This window comes from Marmota marmota, unplaced genomic scaffold, assembly GCF_001458135.2.
Source record: "Marmota marmota marmota unplaced genomic scaffold, marMar, whole genome shotgun sequence".
NCBI classification, from domain to species: Eukaryota; Metazoa; Chordata; class Mammalia; order Rodentia; family Sciuridae; genus Marmota; species Marmota marmota.
Genome location: NW_026000108.1, coordinates 40,384,586 through 40,405,077, shown reverse-complemented (window position 1 = coordinate 40,405,077; position 20,492 = coordinate 40,384,586). Strand labels below are relative to the sequence as shown.

Here is a 20,492-nt window from a genome sequence, read left to right as displayed (position 1 = left end):
CTTTTTTTTTTTTTTTTGCCTTGTTTTAAACCTCAGAAGTATATGGATGTTGAAGGAAGCATCCAAAGTTTTTCATGTGTTCTGTCCTTTCCTTCGCATTCCTGATGTCAAAGGAAAGCTGCTAAAATTTAGAAGGTTCAACTAGGACTTGGGATGTTAGCTCAGTGGTAGATTACTTGCCTAGCATGGGCCAGGTTCTAGGAGCACTGCAAGAAATAAAGGTTCAACTGTAGTGGTAATGCTTCCTCTGTTTTAGAGGAGGAAAAGCTAAGCACTTTGTTGGATAAATGGAAGGTATAATAGAGTGCTCAGAACCAAATAGGTGATCTATAAGTTTGATTGTAGTTGGATAGAGAGGTTAATAGGGTGGGAAAGAATTATTAGTGGTTTTCAATCTTATTTGCCCCCTTAGAGTCATTTGGAGTGCTTCTTTAAAAAATAATACCTGTGGCCCTCCCCAGATCAGTTTAAGGCCAGGTTATCTGAGTGAGGGATCCCGTAAATGAATAGTTGGGAAAAAAAATTCTGCAGGTGATTTTTAATGTGTAGACAGAACTGAAACCTGCTATTCCAGGATATAAGGAAGAACTACCATCAATAAACAATATGCCATTCTACATTAGGAGTTAATATTTCTGTAATCTTTCTTGATCACTTCCTTCTTCTCCTAATTACCTTGGTTCTAGGCTCTGGATTCAAAGCCACCTATACCACTTCTTGAGTAAATTATTTATCTTTGTCTCTTCATTTCAGATAGGGATAGTTACAGTCTCTAGATTATTAAGAATTAAGTAAGATGATAAATGCAAAGAATTCATCATAGTGTGTAGTGCTGTGCTCAGTAAATACTAGTGTTGAAAGTGTTTATTTGTTATCCTTCTCAGGTATAGTTTTCCACTTTGAGACACACAAGTGTAAAATAACATATTAAAAAATCAGAACTGCCATTTTTTTTTTTTTTTTAATGGCTTAAATCATTTATTCATCAAATTGTGGATCAGTTCCTACTATGTGTCATAATTAAATTAAAGAAATTGAGCTTTCACCCCTTCACTCTGGACTTACAAACTTCACCTTCTTTTTTTAGAACTGCCATTTTTAAACCTTACAATGATTCACTTTAGTCTGGTATTTCTATTTTTTAAAGAACTTGTATGATCTTAAATAACTGTGAAGTATTTCAATCAGAATAAGAATCTTTGTACTGAAAACTTAGTAAGCCTGTTTTGTAATAACATAGATAGGTATAATAATAGTAATGTAATTTTTTTTTATTGTTGTTACTGAGGATTGAATTCAGGGGCAGTTTACCTTAATAATAGTAGTATAATTTTGTTGTTGTTGTTGTTATTATTGGGGATTGAAATCAGCTACATCCCCAGCCCATTTTATTTTATTTTATTTTATTTTGGGGAATACTAAGGATTGAACTCAGGAGCACTTGACCACTGAGCCACATCCCCAGCCCTATTTTGTATTTTATACTGAGTTGTTTAGTGCCTCCCTTTTGCTGAGGCTGGCTTTGGTGATCATCCTGCCTCTCTGCCTCTGAATTACTGGGATTACAGGCGTGTGCCACCGTGCTGGTTCAGCCCTTTTAATTTTTATTTTGAGACGGGGTCTTGCTAAGTTGCTGAGGCTGGCCTCAAACTTGTAATCCTCTTGCTTCAGCCTCCCAAGTTGCTGGCATTACAGGTATGCACTGCTGTGCCCCACATAAAACTTTTTTTTACATGACTGACAAGCACATTACCCAGTCATACTAGATTGGGTAGCCCAGTTAGTACCTGTAAATGTTTTTGAAATTGATGCTTATATGTTATTATAACTGTTGAGCATGTTCAGTTTTTCTTGCTTTTAAATATAAATGGGAAGGGCAATTACAAGTTCTAGTAAGACTATAATCCCCCCACCTTTTAACTAAGTCACTGATCAGAGCAGTCTTCCCTTACCAATTTGAAAGTAAATGATAGTGTAAACTGAGTCATCTAATTCAGGTCATTCTGGAAGGGTATAAATCTGTCTCTATATTTTTTATAGATTGGACTGAGTAGGTTGAATATTTCTTCATTTTTTCTACTTTAATATATTCTATTATTAATCCTGGTTTTATTTTAGAAATCATTGTATTCTTGTATGACATAATTGGCATGTCATGGTGATGATGTGAAAAAGTAAGTTATCTTCCATTTTGTACTACATAGGCAGGTCCAGCTTAGTTTTGAAGCATAATCAGATTTTAGGGGCATAGGATACAAAATGTCTAATTTTTGTGAACAAAGTCTGCTTTGAAGTGGATTTTAATACAATATTTTCATATGACCCCAAATTAGACACTTAATTTTACTCTTATTGTGAGCAGTGTTCTTTCTTGATATTCTTCTGGATATGGGTAACATTTTTCTTCATTATTAGATTGTATTTAGCAGAAGGGAAAATCTGGTGTAAAGGCATATTTTGAAGAAAAGTGGTAATAGAAGGAATGAAAGGAAATGTAGATTTAATAATATTTAATAATATTTGTTTACATGTAACTTAAAAGGCTTGAACTGGCAATTCAGTTAAAAATAGATTTTTCTTTCCATGGCTTCTAATATTATGTAATGAAAATGAGGGAAAAAAATGACTAACTTATTAGATATTGTTGGCCATACTAGCTAGTATATTTAAATTATGGAGTTTTTTTATTTCTCAGAAGAAATTTGTATAAAATATATTGATCATTTATTGAAGACTTTTGATTTTTCATAAGTATGATAACTCTAAGTGATGTGCTAATCTAAGAGTTAGATATTGAAAAGTAATTTGAGGCCAGTATTTTCCAGCCAAGTTGTCCTTATGACTGCCATTATTCTCTCCCATCTTCCTTATAGATATCCATATTAAATTCAAACTTGGGCTTTCCTAGAGTATTTATAATCTATGACTTCTAACTTAAATTGTGTTGTAGAGTTATTTTGTAGAGGTTTGTTTCTAATGTTATACTCTTCTAATTTTACTATATTATCATATCTTCATGTACTTCTGAGGTATAATCTTCTTCCCCTCTCCAAAAGTAATTCCTCATTTTTCTGCACCAGCTTTTATTAATGGCTGTGGGATACCACCCTTTTCTTGTTTTCATCTCAGCTAGTGAGATGAGGAAAATTGAAGACTTTGAATAATGTGACTTGAAATGAAAAAGTTTGGAAACTGTTTTGGGGTGCAGCATGACATTTACATAGACATTGTAAGAACACTTGTTTTTTGACCTTTCAAATGATAAAGGTAATAAAATATTGTCTGTCTTGAAATTTATAATTATCTCAAGACTGCTACTAGATTCTGTGGTTAGCCGTAGGAATTCAACATGGTTTGCCCAAATTACAAAATTGCTGCAATTAAATGATTTATTAAAATGTCATAATTCCTACCTCTTTCTCCCACCCAGCCTAATAGGTGAGACATATTCCATTTTCTTTTTTTTTTAAATTTTTTATTGTTGGTTGTTTAAAACATTACATAGTTCTTGATATATCATATTTCACACTTTGATTCAAGTGGGTTATGAACTCCCATTTTTACCCCATACTATTTTCTTTATAAATATTTTGAGTAAGTATTTTTTTAAGGTGGGATCTTTCTGTGTTGCCCAAGCTGGTCTTGAATTCAAACTATCCTCCTGCCTTAGCCTGCCAAGTGCTGGAATTTCAGGCCTGTACTATAGCACTCTGCTAGGCATGTTCCATTTTTAAAGATAAAAATTCTTGTTTTGAGATTTTTTTTTTTTTAATGTATATATCATGCTGGGGATGGAACCCATGGCCTCAATCATGCCAAGTAAGCACTCTACCACCGAGCTACACCTCCATTTCTTTTTATTTTAGTTTGTAATCAAACTTACAGTCTTCCTGTCTGTTCTGAGATTTTTGAGGGTCTTCTTGATATTTTTTCACAGGCTGTAAAATTCTCTGAGGGCAGGGATGGTGTTTATTGGTCTTTATTTCTCCACTGTTTAATGTGGTGTCTAGAATATTATAGGTCTTCAAGTAAGTCTTTTTATTTCATTTCTGTCGGGGAGGGGTACTGGGAATTGAACCCAGGACACTCTATCACTTAGCTACGTCCCCATACCTTTTTTATTATTTGTTTATTTCTTTATGGTGATACTGATAATTGATTGAGGGGTGTTCCACCACTGAGCTACATCCTCGGCTCCCATTTTTTATTTTTTTATTTTGAGTCATGGTTTTGCTAAGTCCACGGGGCTGGCCCAAACCTTATGATCCTTTCTCAGCATCCCGAGCACCCCTGGGTTCAATCCATAAGAAAAAGAATTAACAAATAATAAAATACTAATGTTAGAATATTATAAAACATTTTCATGAATTATACTGTGTTTTCAGAGAGCTGAATGAACTCAAACATTGTTCAAAGTGTGGTCACAGAATTAAAATTTTTAGACTGATTCTAAGACATATCTCTATATAGTTGAAAAAAATACATATATATATATATAAAAACTGCAGGGGCGTGTGTCTTCTGGGTGGAAAGAGTACACTTTCAGTTCTATCATTTAGTTCTTGAACTACATTGATACCCAGACATATATTAAGACAGACAGATAAATTTAAAGCATGATTTGTAGGCATCAAAATCCGTTTATTTCTTCCATAGTTGTTGTATTACATTTTTGTTAGCCAGCTTTTTTTTTTTTTTTTTTTTTTTTTTTTTTGTGGTCATCAAAATACCTGACAAGAATAACTTAGAGGAGAAAATATTTATTTTGGCTCATTGTTTCATAGATTTGAGTCCATGGTCAGCCTGCTCCATTTTGGGGGGCCTGATGTGAGGGTAGATTATCATTGCAAAAGGGATTGATGAAGGAAAGCTGATCAGCTTTTGACATCCAGGAAGTGGCAGAGTGGTGGGGAGGGGGTATGGAGGTGAAGAAGAGGCTGGGGAGAAAATAAATCTTTCCAGGTTACACCCCCAGTGACTTACTTCCTCCAACCAGGTCCAACACCCAAATAGTTCATTCAGGTATCAGTGGAATAATCAAATGGATTAATTCACTGATGAGGTTAGAGCCTCATGATCCAATAATTGCCTAATAACCCCACCTTTGAACCTTGTTGTAATAGGGATCATGTTTTCAACATGAGACTTTGGGGGACATTACTAGATCCATACTATAGTAATCTCCAAAAATAGCTAGAAATCTAATTCCATTGAACTTAGAGTTCAGCAAATGGAACTAAGTACTGTTTTTATTTACCATCTGTATAACTCATATATTCAGTCTGAGTCCAAAGTTTCTAGTTCATATATTCATAGGTCTTGTCATATCCATGGAAGATAAAGTTCTGTGAATCCAGACTTGTTACAGGTTGAGCGTGTCAGAATTCATAATATACAAAACTGATTTGTAATCTTCCTTTCTTATCAGCTTCAACTGCAACCTTTGTTTATTCATTTTTTTATTGATTTAAAAAAATAAATGACAGCGGAATGCATTACAATTCTTTTTTTTTTTTTAAGTTGTTGTTGGACACATGCCTTTATTTTATTTTTATTTTTATGTGGTGCTGAGGATTGAACCCAGCGCTTTGCATGTGCTAGGCAAGTGCTCTACCACTGAGCCAGAACCCCAGCCCCATGCATTACAATTCCTATTACACATATACAGCACATTTTTTCACATCTCTGGTTGTACACAAAGTATGTTGACACCAATTCGTGTCTTCATATGTGTACCCTGGACAATGGTGTCTGTCACATTCCTCCATCCTTGCTAACCTCCTGCCCCTTCCCTTTCCCTCCCACCCCTTCAACTGCAGCCTTTTTATTTTCAGTTGATGGCAGACCCAGAGTCCTATTTATTTAGACCTTTTTTTTTTTTTTCTTTTTGGCATAGCCTTGATGTCTCTCTCTCTACATTTCCTTCTTTCAAGAAATTGTTGGCTCTGTCTTCAAAATTTGACCCCTTTTTGACACACCATTGGTGTGAATTGCCATTGTTTCTTTCTTCTGCCTTATACTTAATACTTTCCCCTGTTGCCACCTTTGTCTCTCCTGTTTATAGATTCCTTGGTACGTAAGCCTTAGTGATTCTATTAAAATATAAATCAGATTATGTCTCTTTTCTGTATCAGCATTCCAAAGTCTCCTTATCTCCTTTGGAGTCCTTTTAATAGTCTCTAAGATCCATCATGGCCCATGGTTACTTCTCTGACTCCTCTTCCACTTGTTTACCCTACATTAGTCATATTGGTTTTCTTTTTATTCCATGAATTACTCCAGGCATATTTCTGATTCAGTCTTTGTACTGGCTGTCCACATTTCCTGAACACTCTCCCAGGATATCTAGAGGGTAGGTCCTTCATCATCTTCACATTTTTTTCCACTATCTTTGTAAATGAGTCTTACCTGCCTCCCTATTTAGAATTCCACCTCATCCACCTTCCCCTTACTCTTTGCTACTTTTTTCTTTTTTCATAGTGCTTCCACTGTTAGAAGTTGAGATGAGCCAGACTTGTTATAGTATGAACTTCTGATAAACATCTCTTTTAAAGAGAAAAACTTTGAATAACCTTTTTGGACAAGAATGGAAATTTTAAAATTTTATTTTTTTTATAGCAGCTGTCTCATCTAGGAAATGAACCTAGAAAGCGTTGCTAATTTTTTTTTTTGGAACGGGGTTGGGAATTAGCACAAGCTCTGGATTTGATTCTTATTACTGAAATACACGCACACATGCAGGCACACACACAAGCAAATAAAAAACCAACTTTGGGAAAGTGTGTTTTTAAATTTTTTTTAGTATTGGGGATTGAACACAAGGTTGCTTTATCACTAAATTACATCCTCAGTCTTCTAATTTTTAAATTTTGAGATAGAGTCTCCTTAAGTTGCTGAGGCTGGCCTTGAACTTGAGATCATCTTGCCTCAGCTTTCTGAGTTGCTGGCATTTCAGGCATGTGCTACTAAGCCCACTTGGGATAGCATTTGACTTTTGGGCCATCTATGACTGATAGAAGTCTTTTGCCTTATCTGAGGCAAATAAAACCAGAAGGAAGATATGCTTCATAAAATAATATCTAGTTGATATTTAAACCTAGATTTTTGAATTCAGTTGTTCTTTGTTGTTGTTCTAACTTCACCACAATGCCTTTTTGTGCTTTTCAGTTTCTGTGTTGCCTGCCTGGATTCCTAGCCAAATGCTTCCCCATATTAGCTGTCAACTCTTTAGTATTACGTGGTTTTCTTGAAACCCACATCTCCCTTGTGTATCCTATTTGCTAAAAAGTTAGAAAATCTTTGCAGTTAATGTTAACCAATTTGATCATTGGCAATTTTATTTGGAAGCTATTTGATGATACTTGTAAAGTCATTGAGATCTGGACATTCTCTAATTTATTGGGTTATCCATAGTGGTTATTAAATGATAGTATTACCCATTTTACTAAAATGATGATCACCACAATAAAAAAACACATTGTTTTATAGTAATAAAAGCAGCTAAGATATACGCCACATATTTTTGGTGCTTTATATGAACTCAGTTTGTGAGTTTAGCAGTATAATTACTAGTGGATAAGTAGGAAAACTGAGGCTCAGAAAAGGTAAAAATTTGATCAGAGTGATACATAGTATATGGAAGTGTTTTGGAAGTACATGAATGTATGTGGATTATTTTAATCTATGTAGTATGATTACAGTCTTTTTGCCTAATTACTTCTTTTATTTTGTTGAACCAAACCAACAAAGCTAAGTATTCTCATTTTAACATGAACATTGTAACAAAGTCTCATATATCTTAGCATGTTAGGTACAAATGTGAAAGATCAAAAAGAGATTTTTTCTTAGATCCTATCAGAACTTTAGTGTAATTTGTGCATTAATTTTAATTTTATAACATCTGTTGATAGAAAAAGAAGACCCCCCCCATTCTCAGTTTCTAAATTTAGAATGTTCTATTTCAAGTGGATTAACATTTTCTATTCTTACAGAGAAAGCTATTAGTTTCAAGAGTAGGACCCTAGCCTCGATCTTATTTATTAATTGATCATGAAACTGTTTTAAGTTATTGTCTCTTCTGCATCAGTTTTCATCTCTAAAATAGAATGTTTAGACACAGATAGCTGTGGTCTCTTCTAGCTGTCAGAATATGAAATTCTGCTGTTGTGGAACTAAAAATTAATTTTTTCCTTATAATATACTTAATGTAGATAGAAATAGTCTTCAAAATATTCTCAAAAAACCCTGAAGTATACTTTGAAACTAGAATTGTCTTTAAATCTAGATATGTCATTTACATATACATTTCTTTATTGTGACTAAAATCCAAACACTTTAGTCATCTATTTTTTACTTCAGGTTTTAATCCTGATTGAAAAGGAGGATTGAAAGTTTGTGGCCACATTTTGTGAGACCCTATCTCAAAATAAAATTTAAAAAGGAATTGGGGATGTAGCTCAGTGGCAGATTGCTTGTCTAGCATGTGTGAATCCCTGAATTCAATCCCCAGCATTAAAAAAAAAACAAAAAACAAAAAAAGCAGAAAACAAAGTATTTAGAAATTGAGAAGTTGTATTCCAGTGAAGTGGAAAATAAAATAATAACCTATAATCACCAAGAGACAAAGGTCATATCATATATCCTGGTTGTTCTAATTTTATTTTTTTCTAGAAACTTTTTTTTTTGTATTTGAATACTAATATATATTATTAGGGAAATCGTGACAACATGAAAATATAAAAAATACAATATCCTTAATTCCATTACTTAGGATTAACTACTGTTCATATTTTGATGGATTAAATTTTTGTTTTTGCATGTAAAGATTTTTATTAAAAAATTGTGATACTAATATTTTGTTTTTTACATTTTTCATCTAATATTTCATTTGGAGCATCATTATGGGTTCTTAAAAAGTATTAGGGTCTTTTAGATTTCAAAGAACAGAACCTCCTTAGTGACCTTAAACAGTGGAAATTTATTATAAGAATGCCTGGGGACTAAGGAAGATGGGAGACATTGCCATTTTACAGCCAGGCTCCAGGAGACCGAAAAATTATTGTTTTGGATATAGTACTGCTCTGGTGATCTAGTTATTCTGTCATTTTGTCAGCACCATGTGTCCCTTGCTGTCTACTCTAGTGCTGTTGTCACAGTGATTCACCTACTTTCAGTTCCAGCTTCTGCTGTTGCATTGTGAACTGACAGACCTCTTTCCCCTGTACCTCATAGTTTCTGCTTACTATTGGTTTCCATTTATTATTGACTTCTCTTATTCATGGCTGTACTGTATTTTGACTTCAATTTAAACTCATTCTTTATCCATGTTTCCAACTATTTGTCTTGCAGATACCTCGAGAGAGATCTGATTGAGTTAGTTAGGTTGTCTGTGGGGCAGCCCTGTTGGCCCCTGCCATCCCATGTGCTACTAGCCAACCCAGGGATTAGCTGTTCCTAAAGCAAATGCCATTTGTGGTCTAACTAGCCAGAGTGTAGGGAGATCCTAGTTAGGCATTCACAGTAATGGGCTTCTATCTTATAAACATGGTTTTGAGCTATACTATTTTTTTTTAGATTGATATAATTTATATAATTGAAAGACATTTCTGTAGTTTTAAAATATTCATTGTTAACAACAGCACTACAACTCAGAAGAAAGGAAAATAAATACCGAACACATCTTTTTGTTAAGGGTGAAACAAGTTGAAGCAGTTAGATTCTTATTTTTCTGTATTTAAGTCAAAATTCACAATTTTAAAATATGTTCTTAATTCAAAATGATAGTGCAGTAATGAATTGTAAAAGATATAATCTGAGGAAACATAAGGAACATAAAAGTTAAAAAGTATAAAAAGGGCTAGTGATTATGTGAACCTGCATTATGGAAAAGATTGAATGGCATTCCAGAAGACTTGATTAGTGAACCTAAGCGTCCCTATTTCACTTATGATTAAGTGCCTAGTTATACAAAATAAAAAATTCTTATAGAAGAAAAACTGTGATTGTAATACTTATTACAAAAATACATTTAATGTATTTATTTAGCAACAGTTACCATTACTTAAAAATAGGTCCTGTTTTAAAAAATTGTGAAACAACAAATGAAACAAAAGGTCTTTAATAACCTCCCCCAAACAGTAGAGTATTTCACATATCTGTACCACTGTGTTTTTTCTTGTAATATAGTTCTAGAAGTAGAATTATTGGGTCAACTGGGCTGGGGAATGTAGCTCAATGGTAGACTGTGTCTAACATTTGCAAGGACCCGTTCGATACCCAACACTGCCAATAATAACAATAATTATCACTGGGTCAGAAGATAAGCATGATATATATGTATATATATAAAAGGTAAGCATATGTTATATGTGTTTATGGATTATTGTTTCTAATTTTACTTTATCTTATTTTACAGTACTGGGTTGAAACCTGGTATATTTGCTAGGCAAGTGCTTACCACTGAGCTACATCCCCAGCCTAGTTTTTTTTTTAGTACTGAGGATTGAACCCAGGGACCTTAACCACTGAGCTACATCACCAGCATTTTTTTTTTTTTTTTTAAATATGAGACAGGGTCTCACTGAGTTGCTTAGGGCCTCGGTAAGTTGCTGAGGTTGATTTTGAATTCATGATCCTCCTGTCTCAGCCTCCCAAGTTGCTGGGTTACAGGAATGTGCCACTGTGCCCAGACCCTGGGAATATTTTTTAATATTCTTTTTATACACTATTAGATTGTACTGTTGAAGATTATAGCAATTTATAAGGTTCCCCCACCCTCATTCTTTTTTTTTTTTTTTGCAGTACTGGGGATAGAACCCAGGGACACTTTACAATGAACTGAGAACATCCTAAGCCCTTTGTATTTTTTATTTTGATACAGTCTCACTAAATTGCTGAGGTTATCTTCAAACGTGGGATCCTTCTATCTCAGCCTCCCCAGTCACTGGTCACTGGGATAACAGGAGTGTCAACCACACCTGGCTAGATTTTTTTTTTAAACAATTGAGATTGTGCTAAGCTACAGTTTTGTAATTTTCGTGTTATTAGTTTGAAGGTTTCATTTTTAGGCTTTGTCTTCTTTTATGGAGATACTTATCTACTATAGTGTTCTGAGTAAATATTTTTGTGAATAAAATTTCACTGACTTGTTTATGAATAAATTTTTATCCACATTTCACATTATTTTTTGGTTTACATTTCTAAAAGAGAATTTACTGTGACAAAAGTATAACTATTTTTAATGCCAAATTAATTTCTGGAATGGTGGTGATAATTTATAGTTTTATTGATATAATACATGAAATTTTCCATCTTGAGACCTTCTTGCCAAAATAAAATATTTTTAAAAATTTTATTTTACTTATTATTAGTCTTTGTAGATAACTGAATTAAGATACTGCCTACCTTGAATTGTATGTTTTTAAATTAAGTGCTACTTGCAGCTTTTTGGATTAATGGAATGTTAGGTTATTAGAGTTGAGATTCACTTTTCTACCCAGTGTTGAAATTATTACACTTCACCCAACACATCAAATTATCACTTTATGGGATAAAATTTGGCTTTTTGAATATAGTCCCAGGTCAATTGTACATTTATCTTCTAATTAAGTTGCTTTTTTTTTTTTTAACCATTTGAAGGAGTAATTTGTAAAGCTGTTAATTTAAACTTAAACGTTCATCCTAATTCCATTCTAAATCTGCTTCCTGCTGAATTTTTTTAAAAAATAAAAAAAGTCAGAGCTTAAGGTGGTATATAGGCAATTTATGCCAGGCAAGGTGGTGCTCACTTGCTTTTCCAGCTACTTTTCCAGTTTGGGACTAACTTGGGCAATTTTTTTTTAATATTTATTTTTTAGTTATAGGTGGACACAGTGTCTTTATTTTATATTTATGTGGTGCTGAGAATCGAACCCAGTGCCTCACACATGCTAGGTGAGCGCTCTACCTCTGAGCCACAATCCCAGTCCCTAACTTGGGCAATTTAGTGAGATCAAAGCTAAAATTAAAAAGGGCTGAGAATGTAGCTTGTGGTAAAGCAACTCCATGTTCAATCCCACACCACAAAGAAAAAGAAGAAAAAGAAAAAAAACGTTTAGCAATCTATAGAAAATCAAAGATGATATTTTGCAGTTATATTATCAAACATGCAGTATGGATTTTCATATCAGTTTAATAAAATACAATGATCTTGTAAAAACTTGATCTGATAGTATTGCTTTGGTTGACTGATTTAAAAAATAAAAAAGCTTTGGCAAAGATGAAAGATATAGCAAAGGATTATTTGTTGATGCCTTGCCAAATAAGACTTTCTGATGCCCAGGTTCTTTACTAGGAGAAGGCATACTGTAAAAGAAGACTTGTTGAAAAGAGTTGTTTTTTAACTGCTCTGATGAGATCAGTTTCATCAGTAAAGATGCAGTTGAAAGCCTGGATTGTTATAGTTTGCATAATGAACGGGATCTGAGTTAAAGATAGTGGACGTAAAGAACTCTTTCAAGACTCTGAGAGAGAACAAGAGATGGATGTTATCATACATTGAGGGAGAAGAAAATCCCTATAAAACATTCAGGCCATGTGGACTTATGCAGGTTTGTAGTCTATGTGTACAAAGACAGGGATTGCAGAGGATATGCAATCAGGAGCAAATAGTTAGCTTTGAGAAGATAGTTGCTGTAAATCCAGCAACTGGGGAGGCTGAGGCAGGAGGATCACGAGTACAAAGCCAGCCTCAGCAACTCAGTGAGGCCCTAAGCAACTCATGAAGATAGTTGGTAGCAAGCCTTTAGCTACTTTGGGAGACTGAAGCAGAAGGATCAGAAGTTTGAGGCCAACTTGGGCAACTTAGCAAGATCCTGTCTCAAAATAAAATTTTAAAAAGGCTGGGGCTCAGTGGTAAAAGCATCTGGGGTTCAATACCCAGTACCCAAAGAGAGAGGGAGAAAGATATAGAAGACATGTGGCTAAATCTAAAAGTTAAAAGGAGGGAAGCTAAAGCAGTTTATATTCAGTGATTTTTTTTTTTTTTCCCCACTTGGAGTTAACCACTATGGTTATCTGCAAAAACTGTGAGTTGTGAGGATAAAGCTGAGTACATGAAGAGGAACAACAACCATGGAATATGGGTAAGGTAATTTAATAGAACAGAAAAAAAAATTGCTTAGGCAATAATACTGAAATTAGAAATAATATATTTATAAGTTAGGGTGATTTTTTTTTCTAGTAGCTCCAGGCAGTGAGAATTGAAGTGAAGAAAGTAAACAGTTTAATTGAACCTGGGTTGTCAGAAGATACTGTAAAGATGATAATGGATATTTGTTGGAGTATGGTCAAAACAATTAAAAGTTTTGTAAAAAAACAAAAACAACAACAACAAATGAAAATGATTAAGTATATAGTTCTGACACATAGGGAAGGAAATGGAGCCATTGGGAGATTTCAAGGGGTGAAAAGCAGTAAGCTATAACCAGAGGGGCTGGGGATATAGCTCACTTGAGATATAGCTCACTAGAGTGCTTGCTTCACATGCACAAGGCCCTGGGTTCAATCCCCAGCAGCAAAAAAAAAAGATATAATCAGAGACCCAAAAACCTTGGTGTAAGGATGGAAGACATGGAATGTTTAATAGTAGTAATAGAATTTTACAGTTCAAAATTTCAGGTGATACAGTCCCAATGATAACAGTATCCGGACTATATATTACAGTGTATACGCTGCTGAATTAGATGGAGCTTAATTTCTTCATAATTCATTAAGTTAAGAATGTGTTACAGTTGAGAATTCCTAAGGAAAGAGGCATTTTTCCCCCACATTTTTTTTTTTTAAAGAGAGAGGGAGAGAGAGAGAGAGAATTTTAATATTTATTTTTTAGTTTTTTGGCGGACACAACATCTTTGTTTGTATGTGGTGCTGAGGATCGAACCTGGGCCGCACGCATGTCAGGCGAGCACGCTACCGCTTGAGCCACATCCCCAGCCCCCCACATTTTTTTTTTATTGGTGTATTGTAGAGGTACATAATTGTGGAATTTTTTTTTTTTGGTACCAGAGATTGAATCCAGGGGCGCTTAATAATTGAGCCACATCCCCAACCCTTTTTTATATTTTGTTAGAGACAAGGTCTTGCTGAGTTGCTGAGGCTGGCTTTGAACTCGTGATCTTCCTGCCTCAGTCTCCTCAGTTGCTGGATTTACAGACATGTAGTGCCTGGCTCCTGATGATGGAATTTGTTGTTACATGTTCATATATACACACAATATAACAATATAATTTGGCCAATATCATTCTCCAGTATTTTCCCTTCCCTCCTCCCTCCCCTGATCTGTTTCCTTTTCTGTTGATCTCCTTTTGATGAAGAGAAGATATAAGGAGGTATACTGGTAGCAGAATAACAACAGATTAGGAGTTCCAAAGGAAAGAGTAAAGGGGATTTTAAAAGGGAGGCTCTGTCAGGAAAGGGAAAGGCTGAATTGGATGAAATGAGAAAGCAAGGTAACACCTTAGTTTACACTTTGAGTTATGGCTGTAGATTATAGGAAGGAGGACATAGTGAACTGGAAGCATGTGGAATATGAATAAAACAAGCCTATTTCAAGAGTTAATTTCTACATAAACGCCAAGTTACATTCAAAGCTTTGCCTAATGTTTTGCATGAACTTTTTTTAAAATTTATTTTTATTAGTTGTTCAAGACAATACAATGACCTTGACATATCATACATTTGATTCAAATAGGGTATGAATTGTCATTTTTCCACATGTACAGATTGCAGAATCACATTGGTTATACATCCATGTGTATACATACAGCAATCTTAGTGTCAGTTGTATTCTGCTGCCCTCCCTATGCCCCACTCCCCTCCCCTCCCCTCCCCTCCCTATTGTCTACCTACGCTACTGTGACACTTAACCTCTCTCTTTTTTTCCCCTTTCCTTCTCCCTCACACCATCGTATATGTATTTTGTGAACCCATGAGGGTCTCCTTCCGTCTTCTGTGCATTTCCCCTTCTCCCTCCCTTTCCCTCCCTCCTCTTTCCTTATTTTGTGGTAATCTTCTCATGCTCTTCCTTCCTACTCTGTTTTGAGTCACGTCCCTTATATCAGCGAAGACATTCGGCATTTGTTTTTTAGGGATTGCCAACTTCGCTTAGCATAATTTGCTCTAGTGCCATCCATTTCCCTGCAAATGCCATGATTTTGTTATTTTTTACTGCTGAATAATATTCCATTGTGAATAAATGCCACAATTTCTTAATCCATTCATCTGTTGAAGGGCATCTGGGTTGGTTCCACAGTCTAGCTATTGTGAATTGTGCTGCTATGAACATTGATGTAGCTGTGTCCCTGTAGTATTCTCTTTTTAGGTCTTTTGGGTATAGTCCGAGAAGGGGAATAGCTGGGTCAAATGGTGGTTCCATTCCTAGCTTTCCAAGGAATCTCCATACTGCTCTCCAAATTGGCTACACCAGTTTGCAGTCCCACCAGCAATGTACGAGTGTGCATGAACTTTAAATTTTTTTTTTTTTTAAAGAGAGTGAGAGAATTTTTTTTTTAATATTTATTTTTTAGTTCTTGGCAGACACACATCTTTGTATGTGGTGCTGAGGATCGAACCCGGGCCGCACGCATGCCAGGCGAGCGCGCTACCACTTGAGCCACATCCCAGCCCCCTAAAAATTAAATTATATAAAAGTAAATTGACCTTGTACATTATTTCTTTAAAAAAAAAGTTCTAAAAACTTCCATTATAGGATCATCAGGACATATCTCATAGAAGATGTTCAGTATTTGTAATTTGAATGCCCTTTTCTCCAAGTATTAGTATATTTCTAATAGGTAAGATCATAGTGTGTTAAGTTTATAATTTTTTTGTAATCTTTGAAAATCGTTTATCACTTCTAAAGCCATGTAGTATTTTAATCCAAATTCAAGGAACGATTTTTCAGGTAATAGGAATAGATGGCGATAGAGGAGGTGTCTGGGTTTTCTTTCATACCATTTAATACACTGACAATCAAGTAGGTATTGAGTGTCACCTAAGATAATTCTTGGTAGCATTTTGTCAAGCCCTACTTTGTTTTTATTTATATTTTCTCTCCTTTCGCTCTTCTATTCCTCCTTCCCACTTTTTTCCTTCTCTTATTACTTGTGTCTACCAAGGACACCTATTAACCTTCAAAACCATGGCTTATCTCTACCACTAACATTCAAAACTAGAAAATTGGCTATCATGTCTATAAAGGTAATATGTTTTATGGTGCACACTTGTAATCCCAGAGGCTCGAGAGGCTGAGGCAGGAGGATTGCAAGTTCATGGCCAGCCTCAGTAACTTAGTGAGTCCCTAAGCAACTTAGGGAGACCCTGTCTCAAAATAAAAAATAAAAAGGGCTAGAGATGTGGCTCAGTAGTTAAGTTTCCCTGAGTTCAATCCCTAGCACCCCCGCAAAAAAAAAAAAATGCTTTGAAGTTTTTAAGGAGGAGGTGGTAGCTCAAATGAATCATCTATTCTTTTACTTATATACTGCTGATTAGGTAACATTCAGTCTCATATTATTATATGAAAGTTTTGATTCATTGACAAATAATTGCTTGTTAAATTTCATAAATTGATTATTATGAAACTCTTGTGTCTTATACTTTCATTTGTCTCTAACTTCTATATATATTAATCTACATTCTACTGATGTTTCTGATCTTTAAGTTAAATATTTATTTATTTTTTGTGGTACTGGGGATCGAACTCAGGGTACTATATCACTGAGCTAGGTTCCCCCTCCTTGCCCTGCTGCCTGCCCTCTTTATTTATTTATTTTTTAAAATATTTTTTTCTTTAGTTGTAGATGGACATAGTACATTTACTTTATTTATTTTTATATGGTGCTGAGGATTGCTCCCAGTGCCTCACGCATGCCAGTTGATTGCTGTACCACTGAGCCACAACCCCAGCACACAGCCCTCTTTATTTTTCTTTTGAGATAGTCTTATTAAGTTATCAGGCTGAGTTCAATCCCCAGTACCACAAAAAACTTGTGATCTTCTTGCCTCAGCCTCCAAATTTCTGGGATTACAAGCCTCTGCCACAGAGTTAGTCTAAATGTTTACATTTTTTATTTTTTTATAACAGTGATACATAATATAACATTTTCTTATTTTTTTAAAAATAGATTTGGACTGAGCAACAAATTTGAATCAGAATTCCCTTCTTCATTAACTGGAAAAGTGAGTAGCTCAATTATTTATTTCCTATTTAGATGTTTCAAAACTAAAGTTTTTCCTAGAAAATTAGACAAAACGTATGAGACATGTTTGTTAATATTTCGATGTTGTTATTTCTTAAACTCTTTCTTTAGGTAGCTCCTGAAGAATTTAAAGCCAGCATCAACAGAGTTAACAGTTGTCTTAAGAAGAACCTTCCTGTTAATGTACGTTGGCTACTTTGTGGCTGCCTTTGTTGCTGCTGCACATTAGGTTGCAGTATGTGGCCAGTTATATGCCTCAGTAAAAGAGTAAGTTGAATCATATATTTAATTTTAAGTTTAAACTAATCAAACAAGTCTTGCATGTACCTAGTTTTTATTTTATTTTATTTTTTGATGGTACTAGGGATTGAACCCAGAGCTTCATGCTTCCTAGGCAAGTACTTTACCTGGGAGCTATATCCCCAATCCTAGTTTTTATTTTTTCTATTTAATGAATCACCTTTACAAATATTATACAGAAATAATCTGATCTAATAGAGGAGTGGTTAAGTAAATTATTATATATTCAAATGATATTGGATAGCCATCTAAAATTATAATTTTTATGATATAGGAAATTACTTAGGAACAAAGAGAAGAATATGTTATCATCTATATCAATGATGATATTGTATAGTGATCAAAGATGCTGGGTTCAACTCTACCACTTATCTCTGTGACTATGGACATATTTCCTAACCACTTTAAACTGTAGTTGATAAAAACTGTAATGGTAATATTCACCTATTACTTGAATAAGATTGTTATAATAATAAAATAGTGTTTATAAAGCTCTTAGCTGAACAACTGAAAACAAGTGGGCAAAAAGTATTGATTAATAGCATTTTTACTAAGTAAGCTAGTACTCACAGAAGAAATAAAATAATTAGTGGTTATTTATAGTTGGTAAGATTATGGGGAATTCTTTTGTTATTGTAAGTTTTCTGTAATGAACATGTAGTGACTATGCAATCAGAAAAAATCATATAAAAACTCAATAATTTGACAGCTTATAATAAAAGATTCCTAAGAGGTTAGTGGATATAGGGCAAATTAGTATAGATTGAATATATTGTTATGTTTTTGTTAAAAAACTTTTTAAATGGTATATGCTCAATGGTAAAGTGTCCCATTCAAATAAAATAGTGTTCAGTTGAAATTAAATTGTTCTGTATTTACACATTTCATTTTGTCACCAAATAATGGTAAGGAAATATGGAATAGCAAATTCTATTTGGCCCTTGATTTCTGTTATAAAATAAGAGGTGTATCTGAAGTTTTTTTTTTTTTTTTTAACTGGTACATTTTATTGATGGGAAGGAAATGATGCCTTTATAAGAAAATTACTTTTGTAAATATTTTCTTTTATATTTATAATATTTACTTATCTCTAAGAACATTTCTCTTTTTCATAGTTCTCATTAGATTATCTCTAGACTGCAGAAAACTTTTTTTCTCTCTGGTAGTTTGATCCACAGTTGAATTGCTGCCCTTAGATCCCTTTACTTTCCCCTCTACCATTTAAACATTTGCATTGTTTAAATAACTGCTGTATCTCACTTGGTTGGTAATTGCTGTTATTTAACCCAAAGAACCAAAGGAGTGTATTACTGTAGAAACCTTTAAGGTCTAGCTATTTTGGTTTTGGTTTCGGATCCTGTGTTTTTCACTTTTTAAATCAATAATGCAAGATATCTCAATGAGTGTGTAGTGTATTTAGGAGACAAAAGTAAACATTTTACACTTCCCCACATATTATCAACTTAAAATCCTTTTTGAGATACCTTTATTAAATTTCTTTTTGTGCATAAGATAGATGTGGTTTTTTTAGACTAGTTCTATCTGTAGTTTCAGAAAGTACTTTTCATTTAGCCCTATAGTATTCAGTGTCAGGTCTCTCTTTTTATATATATATGACTAGATGGAACATTTATTTGATGGATTTAATTTTACATGGAAGACTGGGGAAGTAGCTTAGTGGTAGAGCACTTGCATATATTTATGTATAAATCTATATCTACATATATACACTCTACTATCTAGTGAGGATAAAGAAATATAACTATTGCTCTAAAAAAAAGCTGTGCATTTCCTTGTCTTGGGTGTAAACTGTTATATAACCATTGAGATAGTGACACTTCATAGATATATGTAGGATATTAGAGAACCTGGAGAAAGAAATTTTGAGTCAGTTGCAGTGCTGCATACCTGTAATCCCAGTTACTTGGGACACAGAGGCAGGAGGATTGGAAGACGGAGGCTGGCCTGGGCAACATAGTGAGAACCTGTCTCAAAATAAAAAAAATATGTAGGACTGGGGAATGTAGCTCGGTGGTAGAGCACCATTGAATTCCATCCCTAATATGCCAAAAAGAAAGAACGAAAAGAAAAGAAAGAGGAGTTTTGTAAGATGGGAGCAGAGTAATTACCAAAGTACTAAAAAACTTCATATATATGATTTGTAAATATATGATTTATAAATTTATGCTTTAGCTGGGTGCAGTGGTGCCTGTCTATAATTACAGTGACTCAGGAGGCTGAGATAGGAGGTTGGCAAGTTCGAAGACAGCCTTAGCAATTTAGTGAGTCCCTAAGCAACTTAGAGAGACATTGTCTCAAAATAAAAAATGGGCTTGGGATGTAGCTCAGTGGTAAAGTGCCCCTAGGGTAAATCCCTACTACCAAAATAATAATAATAAATTTATGAGTCTTAGACTCCAGTACAAATCAGGTCCAAAAGGCACACTTTTATTCAGTTCAGTGTTTTCATTTTCCTAACATTAGTGACCAATTTGGATAATTTAATTTCTGCCTACCTTTGAAACTCATCCCCACCTTAATGCCCGGTTTTTATGACTTTTTCCAGAGACCTTGTTTTTAATCTCTCCTGTTATAATTAGACATTCTAAATTGAATTTTTAAAAAATTATCTTAGGTCTGTTTTTGAAAATTATTTTTTCAGAATGCATATAAAAGAAAATAGTAGCAGATCCATGATACCATCATACAATAGGAACACTATGATTTCTTTGAGTAATAAAGGCAAAATCCTGTTTAGTCAAGATAGTTGTTTTTATATATTCACAGTCTAAGGAAATATAGTACATAGCTAGAGGTTAAAAATGAAGATAAATTTTTATACTATCTGCTTTCTTGAACTTCCAGAATTCTATCTAGATACTATGTATCAAGAACCCTTGAACCGGGTGCAGTCATGCATGTTTATAAACCTAGTGACTCTGGGGGCTGAGGCAGGAA

The 20,492-nt window shown here is 34.2% G+C and overlaps 1 protein-coding gene across 1 annotated transcript in view; it reads left to right on the top strand.

The window, feature by feature from the left end:
• The window catches only part of Chic2 (cysteine rich hydrophobic domain 2), a 42,412-nt gene that overhangs the window by 2,174 nt on the left and 19,746 nt on the right, over window positions 1-20,492 (top strand). Inside the window, exons 2-3 of the mRNA XM_015482115.2 lie at window positions 17,160-17,214; window positions 17,346-17,501. Coding sequence (XP_015337601.1) covers window positions 17,160-17,214; window positions 17,346-17,501 — 211 coding nt within the window. The remainder of the gene's footprint in view (window positions 1-17,159; window positions 17,215-17,345; window positions 17,502-20,492) is intronic.